Source organism: Ruditapes philippinarum, unplaced genomic scaffold (assembly GCF_026571515.1).
Source record: "Ruditapes philippinarum isolate M1 unplaced genomic scaffold, ASM2657151v2 ctg526_1_1_1_1, whole genome shotgun sequence".
In the NCBI taxonomy this organism is placed as follows: Eukaryota; Metazoa; Mollusca; class Bivalvia; order Venerida; family Veneridae; genus Ruditapes; species Ruditapes philippinarum.
Genome location: NW_026857311.1, coordinates 3,049 through 22,364, shown reverse-complemented (window position 1 = coordinate 22,364; position 19,316 = coordinate 3,049). Strand labels below are relative to the sequence as shown.

General features: G+C 32.3%; 1 protein-coding gene across 1 annotated transcript; it reads right to left on the bottom strand.

Moving 5' to 3' along the window:
- Window positions 1–3,589: 3,589 nt before the first annotated feature.
- LOC132749351 (uncharacterized) lies at window positions 3,590–14,495 on the bottom strand. The gene is made up of 3 exons (XM_060739080.1): window positions 13,368–14,495; window positions 9,209–9,918; window positions 3,590–7,996 (listed from the first exon to the last, which is right to left on the bottom strand). Exons 1-3 carry the CDS (start codon window positions 13,628–13,630, stop codon window positions 7,854–7,856), a joined length of 1,116 nt encoding a protein of 371 aa, XP_060595063.1. The 5' UTR covers window positions 13,631–14,495; the 3' UTR covers window positions 3,590–7,853.
- Window positions 14,496–19,316: the final 4,821 nt, after the last annotated feature.

Sequence of the window (19,316 nt, the reverse complement as noted above, 5' to 3'; positions counted from 1 at the left end):
TATCATTTTATATGGTGTTAAATGTTAATATTAAGCCTCGAGCCTATAATCTGCATTTGTATTTGTTTACAAGTTGTGCATGATGTCAATACACGGTAATATATATTTAATTATACACCCATTACTTTTACGATTCATAACTGATATGATTCAATTTGGCTGAAAGGAACTCCACTGAAGTATAAAAGCTAAAAAAATCGATTTTTTTCATAGACCCGCTGGAGCACATAAAACAGAGAGATTGCGATAGATAGTATATGACATTTTTTATAAATAAATTGAAAAGCCGATTTGAGAAAACAGCAATAAAACGCTTTAAATTTTGGGACATTTTTCACAATTATAAAACAAAACAAAAAGTCTTGAAACACAGAGTGAGTGAATGATCTGAAAGTTATTGCTCTAGACCTACATAAATAGGAAAAGTTATCTCCAAAGCATATTTCCTGTTGCATCATATAAAAAAACTTGGTGGAGTTCCTTAAATGTCTGGTCTAATATAACTTCTACTTTAGTAACGGAAATAAGGTCGGATGGTGTGACTTTTTCTTCTACTGGAATTATTTGTTTTTATTATTAAAATAAGTGATCATTATATTTTAATATAATAAATAACATCATCTCCATTTAACGTTGAATGTCAAACTTATTTTTCAGCTACGCCACTCGTGGGAATACTGATTTTAAAGCTCACGAGATGAAATAAAATTCATCTTACACATAAACAAATATCCTGTATATCTTTCTTATACCTTTATCATGTTAAGTCATATCATATCTTAGATCATCTAATCATAATATTTTATTAATTTATATTAATCAATCTACTTTAAGAGTGAAATAAGCAGTAAACAGCATATTTTTGTAAATTAATATCTATTGGAACATTTCTCGAGATGTACCAAAACAAATTTTGGTCATCGAAAACTACCGATTTTACAGATTTAATATAATTATCTTATCTATATAAGAGTATAATTTAAAAACCACCAGGGTCTTGTTTATTCTCAATATTTCGTTACATATTGGTAAATTATTTTCCTAACTGAGTTTTCCAGCAGAACATTTATTTCATACTATATTCCGGAACGGAATGCCCCGCACAATTGGGCTGCCAGCTGAGCATTCAGGACGAACATATATTTACAAACCAGCAGAGCATTGATTTAACAGTTTTAGAATGCCCCGCTAGGTTACTATGTCAGGTGAGCCTTCTAGCAGAACGGTGATTTTCCCCTATATTTTAATAATGCCTATTTAGAATTTCATGCCTTAATGATCTAAAGAGCGTTACATGAGATGTGCCAATAGAAAATTTAATCGAACATCGATCGTTACCGACTTATTAATTATAAAACCCACCCACAGTTCTTTATATGAGTATCTTTCAGGAATGTATGTGGTTCATCTGTCCCGGACAAAAGTCAAAACGTACAAATAAACAAAGGGCAATAACTTCAAAATAAGACAAGGCAGAGTTATGGTTCTTTAGCACTGCACTTTTACCCAATGAGACCTATCTACCTTCAAAGTTTCATGTTGTTATCTCTTATAATTTGAGAGTTTGTTTGTTTGTTTCTTTCATTTTACGCCCTTTCCCAACAGTATTTCAGTCATATAGGCGGGTAGTTTGCTAAAGATCCCTAAAAGGGGCCAAGCAAATTAATATGAGCATATTTGATAATAGACTACCCAAGAATGCTACAGACAAGGTTTGGAGATCATCCATCAATTAGTTCTGTTGTTTAAAATGTTTAAAGGGTTTTTATTTTTAGCTCTGTTGACCCCTTAAAGGGGCCAATTGAAATGATATAAGCAAATGTAAGTGTGACTGTCACAAGGATGCTACAGATCAAATTTGAAGTAAATATTCCCAGCAGTTATAGAGAAAAAGACGATTGTTGACGCATGACGACGGATAACGGACGCAAAGCATCCTCCTTTGATACGAATAGCTCACCTTCGGTGCACCAGTGAGCTAATAATAAAACATAATAACATAATAAGAATTAAAAAATAAATTGATAAATAAATGAATAAATAATTATATAAATGAAAAGAAATTAATGAATGAGCTAATAAAAACTACACGATAAAAGTATTTTATATTTTGCATGATCTAAGAAAATTTAGGCAAACTTTGAAAACAGCCCGTCATTAAGGTATATTTCAGGGATATTTTAAAAATGGTTTTTATAAAGGGGAATAGTCAAATAATTGTTTAAAGGGGGTGGAGTGGGGTAACATTTATACATATGAAAACAAATTTGTTAAGAAACAATCATTTTGCTCGTGTAATCTGTTACCAGAATGTTATTATTTGTTTCTTGACAATGAACAATAGGAAAACATTTTTCGTTATGATATTATAGATTATTAGGAGTTTCCTCATTTCTGAAAAAGTAATCGTAAAGTTTAAGTTCAGAAATATATCCATAACTCATAAACGTCATGGTCAATTTTATTCGAAATAGAGAGAAATAAGAATCCCTTAAAAAGCCCATCACAGCAAAATTGAAAATGTTGCAAACTCGGTTTGATTGAGCCTGTTCATGGATGTCAAGTGCAAACTATTGTCCATGCCCCCTAGCACCGGCTTAAGCAGAATTCAACATTTAACATGAACTGGTAAAATTTAGAATTTTGAAACATCCGCAGATGTGTTCATATGGCGGTTATCATGGAACCTTCAATGTGACACGTTAGTGCCATTCCATGAAAAGCGGCATATGGTCCCCAAGGAAAAAATACATGTGCCCTAAACGAGAAAACAATGGGCGGAACTAAATAAAATGGAATTGTGAAAGGGATCTTAGCTTATAAAGCCTGCATATCACAAATACGACGTCAAAAGACTTTAAATTTTGTATACAGGTGACCTTAAAGACATAAAACTGTCCTATGTTGTCAATTTTAAAGTTCCTTATAGTGCCCATTACCCATGTTTGTTTGTTTCATTTTACGCCTTTTCCTAACAGTATTTCAGTCATATAGGCGGGTAATTTCCTAACCATCGTTCCTGGAGAGTTACACCAGTACTAGAATACCTTCCTCCGAGCTAAACTACCAAAGCATCTCCCGGGGATCGAACCCACACCAGAGACGTAATCGGATTAGAAGTCATCGACGGTAACTCCTCGACCACGGAGTCGTTCTTACCAATGGTCTACCTTAAGCATAAAATACGGTATGACAGTATACGTGACTTGCTTAACATATACTCTATTTTACATCCTTATTTTAAGTTATTAAAGTCGAGATTGTTTCTTACATTTTTTGTAATATTATCTAGAGACTTCTAAGATTCAAAATGCTGAAAATCCTTCAAGCGGTACAGGATTAATGGAACAGAGCTACATTGCCTGATACTTGACTTTCAATGATAACCCTTAGGAATAGACGACACAGTCGGCAAGGTTTCTGCACATTGCCTTGATGAAATGTATATTTGAACAAAGAAAATCCTAAAAAAGGTAAAGGATTTACAGAATCGATGGAGACAACGGACGTACAGACGGGAGAAAGTTATTTCAATATTCATGTTGCCTCTGCCACATCATATTGCAGGGTTTAATAAAGAAAACATAGATATAATGAAAATATTTTATTATACAAAATTAGAAATCTGGTTATACAAAACAAAGTATTAATACAACCAGAGAAACCGACTGAACATATACAGCAAACTTTAAGTCTAGATATAATTATGTAATATAAAATGCAATCATATTATACAGTCTAAAGGCACTGCAATCTCATACTCATTATAAAAACGACATTAATGCATTTCGTATCTAACAAGCATGTGTTTCACAACATAAAATGTCCCCCCCCCCGCCCAGATTCTTGTCAACAAATTTTCAAAAAGGTTTAGCAATGGCATTCACTCAGTTATAGACAAAATGCCCAAAAATTGTAAACACAGTTATATAACTTGACAGAGTCTGGACCATTTGTTATTGTAAAAAATATAAATTGGCAGGTCATTGCTATATGGAGAAGTTGAAAAATAGTCAACTTACCAATAAGAATCTAGCAGGTATATAAATGCAAGACTTTGACCTTCAATTCAGTGACCCCAAATTTAAAGCACCACCTAAGGTACTGTTTGATTTTCTTAAAATATGAAACATTGGTAAAAGCACAAAAAAGCTATTAGCACAGGTGTCAGACCTTGACCTTGTGATTCCTTCGTATCTAACAGGCATGTGTTTCGCAACATAAAATGTCCCCCCACCCCGCCCAGATTCCACACATAGGACAATCAAAGGTATATTCCTTCCAAAAATGAAAAATATCATCAATGAATACAGGCAGTATTAGCAACTGTAATGTATAAAATCTGACCCACTTACCCCTAATCCAATTCAAAGAAAAAGACCATACAAGTTACTAGATAACTTTCGTTATAGTTAATAGCTGATACAAATGACGCCAGAGCGTTTTCTCCATTTAAATAGAGCTATATATATGTGGACTTGATAATCTTGTGTTACATTATGAAGCCATAATAAAGCCATTAGTACAAATTTATGATATAATTTATACAACTTGCCGGTTAAGGTAACCATATCCATATTCAAAGTGCTAAAACTGGTAATTTCTTGGAAGAAATGGTGGCATTAGTTATGTAATTTACTAAGATCATGTTCTATGTATTGATAAGTAAGAGCCATGGTATAGATAGATCTTAGGATACATCCAATTAACCGGTCTATGTTAACATGGTACGGACAGACGGACAATTCAATAACTACATGTACATGCCAAGGGTCATAAATACATACTTTGAACGTAAAATCAAATTAGATATTTCAATACCTTCACCAAGAAAATGTTAATGTAGTCCAGAGTGTAATGTTTATAACTTTCATCTGTTGGTTTTGTTTGTTTCATTCATAATCAATTCATGTTTCATGTTTAAGGCATATACATGTACCTTCATGAATCAATAGTATAAATTAAATCAATTTAAAGAAAACATCAGTCTATCAATGCAAACAAGAAAATAATTCTTACATAAATGTTCTATAACTTAGCAATTGTTTAAAGTATTAGGGCACTGTCATTTCTATTGTATATTGTTTAGCTCGATATGTGTTGTTAAATAAATGGCTGAAATTACATATTTGATTTTTGACGACAAAGGTCATGGAGGGAAGTGCCTAAAAAGGTAAGAAAACTCCTTTTAATTCAAAATGTTTGTCACTAAATATTTTACCTTTTAACTCAAAATATTAGTCTTTTGAACTCAGAACGTTCGTTACTAAACACTTAAAACATATTGCATTTATCTGGGTACGAATAATATCCATAACTACGATTTTTTTGTCATAACAAACCATCTTCTGTATATATTCTTAAATTACAAAATTCATGAAATACAACAATCAAATTTGGGTAAAATATGAGCAAATAGTTGGGTACGATACAATCAAAAACGTTATTGTGCATACAGTCATAATTGGAATAATTGAGAAAAATAACAAATATTGAAATGCAATTTAGAAAAAAATGCTCAAAAATATTGTGAGCTGATTTCTGACTTTTAAAATTTACAAACTCAAAGGCACTCCTTTGCGCAGATTATACAAATAATTCTTTAACATATACTCATAAATGTTTACATAGATATGACAGTAACATTAACACGTGGTTAATCAATGACAATAATCATACAAATTCATACAAATGACTAATACATCTTTGAGGCATGTAAACAAATATATCATATGATACAAACTTGTATATGTGTACACTTTCCTTTAATAAATCTTATGGCACGATGCTTACATACAAAGATAAATGGTCATACCGTCGTGGTTGGTTACAAGAACGCATCAGAAAGTGTTTCAGTAAGTTGAAAGCTTCAAACACAGATATGGGTGTAAATTTTGAATCCACATGGCTAGCAATCCTTTGTTATAATTTAATATTTACTCTTTATTTATTTTCACTTTAACCTTCAAACAGGTAATAGTCTCATAAAACTATAGATATAATATGTAAAATATACATGTTCGTGCTACATACAAATATACAACCACAGCAAACAAAACGACTGCTTGAACCGGCTCCTTCTAATCATGTTAGTTTTTATTGTTCTTCAGGGACCTCACCTTGCCAAATTGCCAATTCTTTATCTTAGTGATTTTCCATTCTTTCGAATCCTTGACTCCAATACTGGCTGATAATTATTTAAGCTAGTGCTTTCAAAGGCGGTATGAAATTATTTCCTCTTTCATTATCTTATTAATAGACAGCAATTTTCACATTATGTTTTTCTTGTTTCATTTATCCAGAGTGGTCACTGATTCTAAAAGTTGAATTATGGTCCGAAATATTCATCGTATTGGTGGCTCTGGATTGTTTTGAAGTGCTCTTAGTACAATTGAAACGTTTGTCATTTTCATTCGAGCCGGAAGAAATATTTTTTATGGGTGTAAACAGACCATTTTGGATTACCAAATGGTTATTTTGTGTTCTATTGCATTAGTGAACTTAATGGAATTCTATTAGAAAACTTTGCTAATATTGCGCTACATTTTATCAATTTGCACATGTAACCTGCACTTTTATACGTTCTGGTGCGTCCGGTTTGACTGTTTACATTGTATGTATTAAATATTTTTACATAACAGTTGTGATAATGCACTATAAAACATACGGGAGCAAATGGGGACAAACAACGTAATTCGTTATTCTTATACTTGGTCGGCTGTATTCAGGAAAAAGTATAGGTGTTGATTAAATTACATGCAGAGAGCGTATTTGATTATAATAACAACATGGTCGCAAGCAAGTATTGGGAAAGGAGAGTATATAAGCCATACACTACTTACACAAGTTATGATATACACTACAGAATGTTTGCAACCTTAATAGTTATTCTTACAAGTCTAGTGTGCGTAACCTTGATCCTATCAATATTTTATAGTTATACAAACAGGTATAAAATTGTTTATTGCTCGAAAATCAAATATTTATCGGCTCACCGAAAATTTTAAACCTTATTCATGAAAAAATTCTGCTTAGGTCAGTAAATTTTGTCGCATTCTTGGTCAATTAACGTTAACTGATTCTGGCAACATAGAAACAAACCATGGTCGAGTTTCTGATGTTGATTGAATTTGAAATTAAAAAGTTCAGGTCATTTTTTTTAGAGAGACCATATTTAGAGGTTGAATATTTAGTGATAAAATTGATCTGAAAATGTAAGAGTTTCGAGAAATTGGTACTGAAATTATTATCTTGAACACGAAGCAAATAAGAGCAATTTAAGAATGATTGGCTTAAACGAAACCAACAGTGGATATATTGACAGTATAAAATGCAAAAATATAAATAAAGAGTTCATGTCGGAAAACGTTTTCGCATGCAAGATTAAAGTCAAGACCAATCTGAACTTGGTCTTCCACCAAAAAAAAGAAGGGGGTCATCTACTGGCCAAGACAAATGCACCTATGTAATTTGAGGCAAAAGGACCCATCGTTATTTACACATGTTCGGTCGGGAAACAATGTGGACATACAAGGTCAATTGGACCTTGACCTATGAATATGCGACCACATAATAAATAGGGATCATGTATTAGCAAATAATAATACACCAAAGTAGTGTTAGGGCCAAGGGCTTATGTGTTGTCAAATTATTGGTAGGATACAATGTCAATATGACATGGACCTTTGACCCATGACCTCAAAATCAATTAGTGTTTTTACTGGATAAAATCAATATAACTAAGAAAGTATGGGTTCAATAGTGTGCCAGTTGTCAAACAGACATCATTTTGCAAAACAATATATGTGCGCCCTTTTCAAAGGGGGACATTAAAAACTGGATTAACAATATAGTTAAGGGTTAAAAGTAACATATAGTCTGTGTCTTTGGACCCAAGCAAGCATTACTTTGTCTATGGTGTCACAATCGAGATTTTGGTCCAGTTTTTCAACCTTCCTGAAGGTATCTTTTAGTATACAGACTTCATCTCTTTCTTCTGAAAAAGATAAAACAAGATGGCCGTTATGGCCCTGAAATCGCTCACCTGTATATAGCCCCCCTGGGAGCCAGTTTTAGCCCAATGACTTTTATTTGAACAAACTTGGTTAAGACCCATTAGAAGATATTTCATGTTAAATATCTTAGCTCTAGCTTCTTGGGGTTTTTTAAAGATTTTTTAAGTTTTTACTATAAACATATTGAGAAAAAGTATGACCCTCTTGCGGAGCCAATTTTGACCCCAGGGCTTTTATTTGAACCAATTTGGTAGACACTCACTAGAAGATATTTCATGCTTAGTATCTTAACTCTAGTTCTTTTTCAAGTTTTTCAAGATTTTCAAGTTTTTACTATACACATACAAGGAAAATCAATGATCCCCGGGGCGGGGCCAATTTTAACCCCAGGGCCCTTATTTGAACAAACTTGGTAGACACACTTTAGAAGATGTTTTATGCTAAATATTTTAGCTCTAGCTCTTTGGGTTTTTCATAAAGGAAAAAACAATGACCCCTTGGCATGGGGTGGCGGGCCAATGACCGCAGGGATTTAAAAAAAAAAAAAATTGGTAGGCACCCACTAGAAGATGTTTCATGATTAATATCTAAGCTCTAGCTATTTGGGTTTTTTAAAAGAATTTTTTTTTTAAGTTTGTACTTTATACAAATAAGGAAAATTAATGACCCCCGGGGTGGGCCAATTTTGATCCCAGGGCTTTTATTTAACCAAACGTTGTAGGCACTGACTAGACTATGTTTAATGCCAAATATTTAAGCTCTAGCTCTTTCAGTTTTTTAAAAGAAGATTTTTTAAAGTTTTTTTTCTCTCGGTTGCCATGGCAACCAGAGTTCTGCTTGGAATTATATTCTTTGAACACTTTTTTTAAAGTTGACTACCAAAGGAACATTCCTGTGAAATTTGGATGAAATTGGTTTAGCGGCTTATAGGGAGATATCGTAAAAGTTTACGGATGGACGACTGATTGACAGACAGACGCCAGACGAAAGGCGATCACAAAAGCTCACCGTGTCACTTTGTGACAGGTGAGGTAAAAGCTATCTAGCTTTTGTATTTGTTTTGATGCAAGATATTGCATATTTTTAATCGAATCTGATAAAGTAAGAATATTTTTTTTAATCATGTATCTATAACTGTCAAAAATTCTTGAACTGAAATATAACTCTCAAGATATATAAAAGTTATAACTTACGACCAAACGCTTCTTTCAATTTCTTTTTCAATTCTTCCATATCTTTAATATGATCAAGCGGTATGTTTTTAGAGGAGTCTTTATGACTGAATTGTATTTCCACTCTATCACCTGTGTAGAATGCAATGTTATGATCAGTCACTTGAGTCGTACAGAATGGAGTTTGTTCATCACTTAAATGACCTTTGATGTAGTCATATAAATTGTAAACTGTTATGAAATCTTTACTCCCATCCCAGTAGTCAATACAAGGCTCACAATTATCTGGACAAATTTTCCCCTCTGACTTCGCTTTTAATCCTCTGATAAAAAATCTTGTAAAGAGGCTTCCATTAATATCCATCTGCGCCTTCTGGTCCTGCTTACAAGAGTTCATCTGAATGTATTCTCTGTCCCTTTTCTCTAATCTTACCAATGGAGGGTAGCATCGATCTAACACAATTATCAGTTTTTCAATCTTTCCCAAAAGCTCTAGCTCTTCTTCAAATTGCTGAAGAGTGATACTGTCATCTGGACTTGATCCAAGTTGAAACTTGAAATCTTCAGACCTATTTGATCGAGCTCCATGGCAGGAAATATATATGAGCATGGTATCTATATCTGTTCTCTGACTAAAGTCACGGATGCTTTCTTTGAACTTTGGCCATAATTTTTCTCCATCATCTATTTTGTCTGGAGCAGAGGGTACAACTGTTCGAACGTTGTTGTTGCTGAAAAGAATATGTATGCATAAATAGTCAGGTTTATTTAGGAACTGATGGGTGTTTTTTTAAAAAACACAGTAGCAAATAAAGCATAGAGAGTATCTGAGAATTGTGAACAGGAAAAGGAACATATATAAACCCCGTCAGAAAGCATTGACTCGCTATGGTCGATGCATACAGCAAATCTTCTCACTCTTTTCAAGATTGTTGTTCGAAAAGTTAATAAAATTTTGTCATAAAATCTTTATTTATAAATATGTTTGCTTTAAAATTAGTCAGAATGCACTATGAACATGCTACAAAATATTTTACTGTTTACAAGTGACTCATGCTCAAATTACATGTGCTCGTTGAATGGGATATGCTAGTTTATAAATTCATGATGATGCCAGGCTGAGCTTCTAGAAACTTCAGTATTATTTATCCTAAGTAAATAGAACAATTAAGGTAAGGCAAATTAGAAAGATGCAGTAGCAACGTTATTACAGCATTTCTATTAAATATTGTTTTAAAATGTCTGAACAATGTCCTTGCGTTACAAGTAATCCAGAAATGGCGACATGGAAGCATTAAGAAATATACAATCATCTCGATTCTTAGTGAAATAAGTTCTCCTGGCAAAAATGGGCCAGTAATTACAACCGATTAAAACCGAGAATTGTAATTTATATAAATTTGTATGTCAAAAAAAACAACAACAATATTATGTGGCTTAAACATCCTTAGTAAATTATGGATTCTCAGAATCATTCTGACTGTGTTCTTTCTGTCAATATACAATTTTGATTCGCAATCTTAAGGACATTTACAAGATTTATTAAAGTATGGAACTGCCTAAGACAGCAGAAAATCTTCTGCATTTGCAATTAGCATATTAAGGGCTTTGGTAACTTGAACACAATCCCAAAGATTTTTTTCCCTTGAGTGTCAAATGGTAAATTCTGGAAAATGAATGCCCGGATTAAACAGATCGTCATATGACTGTTAGATATGTGAAAGGGCACTTCTTATGTGTACCTTGTTCTACATAACATATGGTACTAACAAAAGATTGGTATGTCTTAGATAATAGTTCTATGGGTACCTATACCATTGCCATTTCAGTTTTGGTCAACAGTAACTGTACCTGTAGGAGGGCTAATTTGATAAAAATGTTGTGATGGACGAATTGAACATTTTAGGTTTATTGGATTTTCTTTGATATACGAGGGGTTATCCAAAATTTCGTGGACTTTTTATATATCTTTTGAACGTCGACGTGTATTGTAATGAAATTTTATCAGCATACATTGTAGAATATTATCAACACGTTTTGAAACGAACAGTTAACTGTGTCAATAAATAATGATTTTATATTGCTTTTAAATAAGGACATACACGGCACCCGGCGCACGGTAGAAAAGCGCAGTTAATCATCGTATATTTTTTGCTAAAAAACTACTAATTAACGTAGAAAACCCGCTAAACATCGTATATTTCTTCTATGATGTCATTCAAGTAATTCTGTAAAATTATGGACATTATTTCCGTTAATTTTTGTTGAAATCGCCAGAAACGCCAATCGACGATATTGTTTACAACGGGAAAATGACGGACACGCAGAAATTAGAAAATATCATGATCATAAAATTTGTTGTAATTTGGGAATGGCACTTACAAAAACATTTAAAAAAAACAACAACAAAAAACAGAAGGCGAACAGAGAAAATAAAATTTCACTATTATAATTGCTTAAGTGGCATATAAAATTAGTGATGGACATTACGTTGTGAAGCAGTAATGGTTATTGACTAACGTAACGTTGGAGCATAAGTTGTACGAGTTAAATACTATGACGTTGACGTCAATAACTTTTTGGAGTGCGCCGCGGTCGCTGACATGTGTTTATGTAAAATTAAATATTGTTGTAATATAAAAAGACATTAACATGAATTTTTCTGTGTTTATTTGTTATTTATTCTTCTTAGCAGTGTAAGAATTTCTAATCAATATCTCAAATATATTTTACGCAACAAAGAAAGTCCACGAATTTTTGGATAACCCCTCGTAACTGCATGATTTTTTCATACAAACCAGTTAAAAATATAATTTAAACTGACAGTTTTGTGGTTTTCAATTTCTATTATGAATATAAATATTTTTGTTAATTTCTTTAAGGATTAAAGGCAGCACTTTTTTTCTTTTTGGGATTAAGGTACCATATATTTGTGTCACAGGTTGGGATAAATGTGCAGCCTGACCTGGGCACATAATACTGATCCACAGCTATGCTCAGTCAACTAAGCTATCTGGCTGTTTACACACTTCCTCCCCTAAATTATGACAAGTTCAGAACTGTGACACTTTGTTGAATACACCCCCTTTTATATTTAGAATTAAAATGCACAATGCCAATTTATTAAATTTTATGGAAAAACAAGAAGCGCCGCAATGCGACGAAAACCAGGTTTTCAACGACCAAGTTTTGATGTGACATAGGTAAATAAACACTGAAGTTATTGAGAAGAACCTGAAAATTCTATTGTAAGCAGATGACCATGACCTTGCTCCCAGATATCTAAGTGGCGATCCAAAGCTGCTACAAAGCAAGTATGGTGTCAAAATGTCAAAGCAAACTCAAGTTATTTCGTGAAAACTGGGTACACCTGACACCTTGGTAGCAATCCAAAGCTGCAACGATAAGCTTCTCATTCATCAAGTTTGGTGTCATTAGGCCAAAGCAAAACTCAAGTTATTGAGCAGAAACTGAATTTCTATTTTTAGTATCAGTGGCCTTGACCTTGACTTTTGACACCTGGGTAGCAATCCCGAGCTGCCTCTTGATATAACCTACACATACACCAAGTTTGGTGTCAACAATTCAAAGCAAACAGTGACCTAGACCTTGAGCACAGACACCTTTGTAGCAATCCCAAGCTACCTCTTGATATAAGTTATCTATACACCAAGTTTGGTATCAATAGGCCACAGCAAACTCAAGTTATTGAGCGGACACTGAATTACTATTTTTAGTAACAGTGACCTTGACCTTGATCACAGACACCAGGGTAGCAGTCCAAAGCTGCCTCTTGATATAAGCTATCCATACAGGCATACACCAAGTTTGGTGTCAATAGGCCAATGCAAACTCAAGTTATTGAGCTGAAACTGAATTTCTATTTTTAGCTACAGTGACCTTGACCTTGATCACAGACACCTGGGTAGCAATCCCAAGCTGCCTCTTGATATAAGGTACCTACACACCAAGTTTGGTGTCAGGCCAAAGCAAACTTAAGTAATTGAGGGGAAACCAAAAGTTGACGCCTGCCCGAACGCCCACCCGCCGACTTCGGCAATAAAATAACCCCATTTTCGTTGAAAACCTGGTAAAAATTTGATATTGAAATGTATTAATTGAAAAAGAAATATATTGACAAACTCTACGCTGGTGAACAATACACAGATCATTTACAAACCTTATCCCAAATACTCGAGGTGCAAGAGATGTCAACAGCTTCTCCAAGTCCTTAACATCTTTGGTCAAAGCCTTTGATATTTCAACCCTGTTTGCATCTTCCGTATCTTTTCCTGCTACAAGTAATGCTGCCCATCTATAACCTAAAACATGACAAATAAAGCCATATGCCCCAAATATTTTGCCATAAGTTGCATTGTAACTTAATTCATTTGCTGGCAGATAGAAAGAAATCATTTGACAAAATTCATGTAAATTTATCATTGTATAAATCAAGGGCCACACTTAACGTCTTCTCATAGGATGTCAAGGTCATTAACAAGTCAATTTTATACTAAACAATAAATTATTCAATGTGTAAGTATGTTTATAAGTGTTGTATATTTACAACAGTCACAGTAATTTAAGCAAAATTTAAAAATGGTATAAAAGTGGTTGATTGCTATGACAGTTACTGGATGCTATTGAAAGTCAAAGGTTGCTATGATTGTTTGTTTGTTTGATTGGGTTTTACGTCACATCGACACAGTATAGATCATATCGCGACATTCCAGCTTTACTGGTGGAGGAAGACCTCAGGTGCCCCTCCGTGCATTATTTCAGACATGAACGGGCACCCGAGAAGAACCACCGACGTTCCGTAAGCAAGCTGGATAGCTTCCTCACATGAAAGTATTAAAGTCCCTGTCGGGATTCGAACCAACAGCGGTGAGGGGCAAGTGGTTTTGAAGTCAACAACCTTATCCACTCGGCCACGGACGCCCCTAATGTTGCTATGAAATCCTTGGTTCTTATTGAACTGGTTGCTATGAAAAGTCAATTGTTACAGTGGAAGCCACAGGTTCATATGGCACTGGTTACTATGTAAGTCACTGGTTGTTATGGAAGTCAATGACTGTTATGTAAAGTCAATGGGTGCAAGGGAAGTTACTCGTTGTTATACATATAAGGAAAATCCATAGCCCCTTACAGGTGGACATGCCATCTCATGGTTGGAGCCCATTTAGTCTCAATGCCATAATTTTATCAAACATAGAAGGGGTTAACAATACTATGTTTCATGCCAAATATTCAAGCTGTAGCTCATGTAAGTGACAAATATAAACATATTAGGAAAGCTATTTACCTTCCCAGATTTGGGCAAATTTAAACCCAAGGCTATCATTAGAATAAACTTGGTAGGGCTCTACATAACAATGTTTCATGAAAAATGGCTAATCTTTAGCCTAAATTGTTTGAGAGAAGAGGTTTTTAATAAAATCTACTGTATACATGTCAAGAAATCTATGACTATCCCTTGCTATAATTTGAACAATCTAAGTTGATATCTTCTAGATAATATTTCATGCCACTTTTGCTCTAAAATTACTTGTGGCTTTAGAGATGAAGAAGTTTTTTTCCAAATAAATATAAGGAAAATCCATGACAACTTATGTGGTGCAAATATTTTAGGAACAGGGACATATTTTACAAATGTCCAATATTTCTTGCCAAACATCTAAGCTTTTGCATATGGTTATAGAGAAGAAGATTATTTTAAAATTTGACTAAATAATTGTACAAATAAGACAAAAGGGCCATGATGGCCCTGATTCGCTCACCAGAAACAACTGCTTTTCAGTGTTGGAAATTATCCATTATCAATATTTTCTTATAATAAATTTGAGCATAGAATATGTTAAAACAATAATTTGAAGGAATGTCATTTCCTGGGGCATTTAAGCTTTAGCTTAAACGGGGCCAATCAAATCAATATGTGCAAACTTGATTAAAGACTACCCAAGAATGCTACAGACAAAGTTTGGTGATCAGTTATCAATTAGTTCTGTAGAAATAGACGTTTAAAGGTATTTATAATTCTGTTAAATTTGATCGCAGCGAACATTCCTTCCTTTACTATCATCTACACATTAACGTTGTTCATCCCTAGAAGTTTAAGCAAAATCTGCCATCCGGTTTAAGAGGAGTTGCGTTCACAAAATTTCTACATAGTATATAGTGAAAAAATCAACAAAGGGCCATAATTCTGTTAAATTTGGTCGCAGCAAAAATACCTTCCTTTACTCCTATCTACACATTAAGGTTGTTCATCCCTGGAGGTTTAAGCAAATTCTGCCATCCGGTTTAAGAGAAGTTGCGTTCACAAAATTTCTACGTAGTATATAGTGAAAAAAAAAAACAAAGGTCTATAATTCTGTTAAATTTGTTCGCAACGAAAATTCCTTCCTTTACTACCATCTACACATTAAGGTTGTTCATCCCTGGAAGTTTAAGCAAAATTTGCCGTCCGGATTTAGAGGAGTTGCGTTCACAAGATTTCGGGACGTACGGAAGGACGGACGGACAAGTGCAATGCTATATGCTCCCACATTGTGGGGGCATAAAAACCAACCCTCGGTGCATTTTGTCAGGTACGAGCAGGCACTTAAGCAAAATCACGAGAAATCATATAGCCAGCTGGATATTTTTGATTCAAGGTCCCTATCCACAAAGGTGTGCTTATATTTTTATCATTATATTTTATTTCTTTAATTTCATCATTTTGGACGGTCTTTAGGAAACTTTTTTTCTCTCATTTTTTTGCTATGTCAATGTTATTTTTGCCGTGTGGAGGCTGTAAAAATGGCCTCGTTTATACAATCATAGAAGTTATATTTTCGATCGTTGAATAATTGAAATTTTAATGCCTCTTTTTTTGGATCGTTATATTACTATCAACAACGATACTATTCACATAAAAATATATGATAAGCGTGATGACTTTTATTTTGGTATCGTAAATTATCAACATTTAGATGGAGTCTCATGTACCCCATGTAACATCTTAATGAGTAGTAAGGCCTCTGAGCGTGTCTAGCGCACCACCCAAAAATTGTTTTTTTCCCTTTTTCAGGTAATAGTAGCATATCACACTACTCAGTAGTATGATAACTGAACGAGTCTAGCTCACCCCAAAATGATAAGTAACCAAATCACTAAAATAACGTCTTAATTACATAAAATGTTATTTCTTAACTAATAAATCATTAAAATAACGTTTTTTACACACCATAGTAATATAGTAAATTGCTATTTTCCCTTTAAAATATATAAAATTTTAAGTCATTAGCAAAATGTATTGGGAACAAAAAGAACAATATTGTGATGTTTGTGATAGAAAATTTAAAAATGCAGGTATTTATGGTAATCATAAAAATGGTTCTCCACATAATAAAAAATTAAAAGAAAAAAGAATAGATTGTGGTAAAGTTCTAAATTTTGATAGACCAAAATGTTGTGATAAAGATATGATATGTATAAAGGTTGATCATTATCAACATTCTTTTGATGATTATAACTATGAATCTTATTCAATATATGAATTTTTCTGTGATATTTGTGAAAAAACTAATAACTTCAAACGTGTTATAGGAAAAACACCTAAAAGATACTGTGGTAATTTTTGGATTAATCCAAATCATACTTAAAAAATTATAAAAACTTATTTTAAAATCAAAACGAGCCTAGTAAAATGAAAGCTAAAACAAAATCATTCAAAGATATTAGTACAGAAATTATTATTAATGATATAGATGAAGAGGATATAACTAAACATATAAACTTATTAAAAGATAAAATAGTTATTAATCAATTTCCTTCCAAAATAAAAATAATAATGACGAGTGAATTTTCAACTCCTATGGCATTTGATATAATAGAAAGTCATTACTCTCATCCTGTTCAAGTTATCATAACACAAAACAATATATCATAATTCTATGTAAGTTTAATAGATAAATTTGAAGCTTGGATAGATGAATTTCAAGAAAGAGGATCTGGTTTTGTTTTCAACAATATTAAAAGTGTAATAGTAAAACAATATAAATATGATTATCAGAAAGCTTCATCTTATATTCCTCTTCAATTTAAATCAAATAATATTATTAATGTTCAAAACAAAAATGAAAATAAATGTTTTCTTTGGTCTATATTATCAAAGTTATATCCTACTTCTAGAGATAAACAAAGAGTAACTAAATATAAAGAATATGAAAATGAAATTAACATGAAAGGAATTGAATATCCTGTATCAATAAAAGATATACCAAAAGTAGAGAAACAAAATAATCTAAGTATCAACGTATTTGCGTTAGAGAATCAAACAGATAAACGTTCTTTATATCCAGTTTATGTTTCAAACATAGAAAGTGAAAATGTAATTGATCTATTATATATTGAAAGTGATGAAAATACTCATTATTGTTTAATTAAAGATTTAAATAGTTTTATGTATGATAAGAATAATCATAAATCATTTATATGTAGAAATTGTTTACAAGGATTTCAAAGAGAAAAAACATTAATTATACATAAAGAAATATGTTATGAGAATAAATCCGGTAAACCAATAATGCCTAAACCAGGTAAAAATACTCTTAAATTTACAAATTATCATTTTAAAGATAAATTACCATTTGTTATCTATTCTGATTTTGAATCAAATAATATTCCTATAAACTCATCTCAACCAAATCCTAATAAATCTTATATAAACCCGATAAGTAAACAAGAAATAAATAGTTATGGAATATACGTTCATTCGGAAAAACCAGAAATCTATGAATCACAATACTTTTCTTATGTTGGTGATGATGCTTTAGAAAAATATATAGAAAAATTAATGAGTATATTTAATAAAATAAATTATAAGTTATACATACCTTAAAGAAGAAACAATTAAAGTTTTACCTGTATTCTTTCATAATGGATCTCATTATGATTTCCACTTTTTAGTTGAAGAATTGATGAAGTATGAAGATGAACATAATAAAGTAAAACTTCTTTCTAAAAACTCAGAAGAATATATTTCTATAGATTACGGAACAAGATTTAAAAAATTAAGATTCCTTGATTCATACAGATTTTTGTCTAAAGGTTTATCAGATATTGCTAAATCACTAGATGAGTTTCCTATTTTAGAAAAAGAATTTACAAACTATGACGTTTCTCTTCTAAAACAAAAAGGATTCTATCCATATGAATACATAGATTCTACTGAAAGATTAAAAGAAAAAGAGTTACCTTCAATAGATAAATTTTATTCAACATTAACTCAAAAAACAATTACAGAAGAAGAATATAATCATGCACAAAAGTATGGGAAACTTTTAATTGTAAGACTTTACAAGATTATCATGATTTATATCTTAAAACTGATGTATTGATATTGACAGATGCATTCGAAAAGTTTAGAAAATTCTTTTTAAAACATCATGAAATTGATCCTTGTTATTGTTATTCTGCACCGGGTTTAACATGGCAATGTGGATTAAAATATACAGAAATAGAATTAGAATTATTAACTGATTATGATATGTTACAAATGTTTGAGAAAGGAATTAGAGGAGGATTTTCTGGTGTTCTAGGTCCTAGACATGTAAAAGCATTTAATAAGTATACTCCTAACTATGATGAAGGAAATAGAATATTAGATGAAAATGAAATGAAAGAATGTTTAGAAATATTAAAGAATGGAGGAAACTTAAACGATTTTCTAGAAGAAAAGTATTTATTATACCTAGATGCTAATAATCTATACGGTTGGGCAATGTCAAAACCTTTACCTACAAGAGATTTTAAATGGGAAAAAGATCCCAACTATTATAAGAATATTCCAGAAGGTAGAGGATGTATCATTAAATGTGATTTAGAATATACAAATAAATGCAAAAAGAAAACATTTAGATATCCTCTAGCACCAGAAAAAATAAAAGTAAACAAAGAAGAATTATCTGATTATCAATTAAATTTATTAGGAGATAAACCATTAGGTAAAGAAAAAAAACTATTCTTAACATTATATGATAAAAAGAAATATATTGTTCATAATAGTATTTTAAAGGAATATATTAAACTCGGTATGAAAGTAACAAAAGTATATAGAACTATTTCCTTTGAAGAAAATAATGGT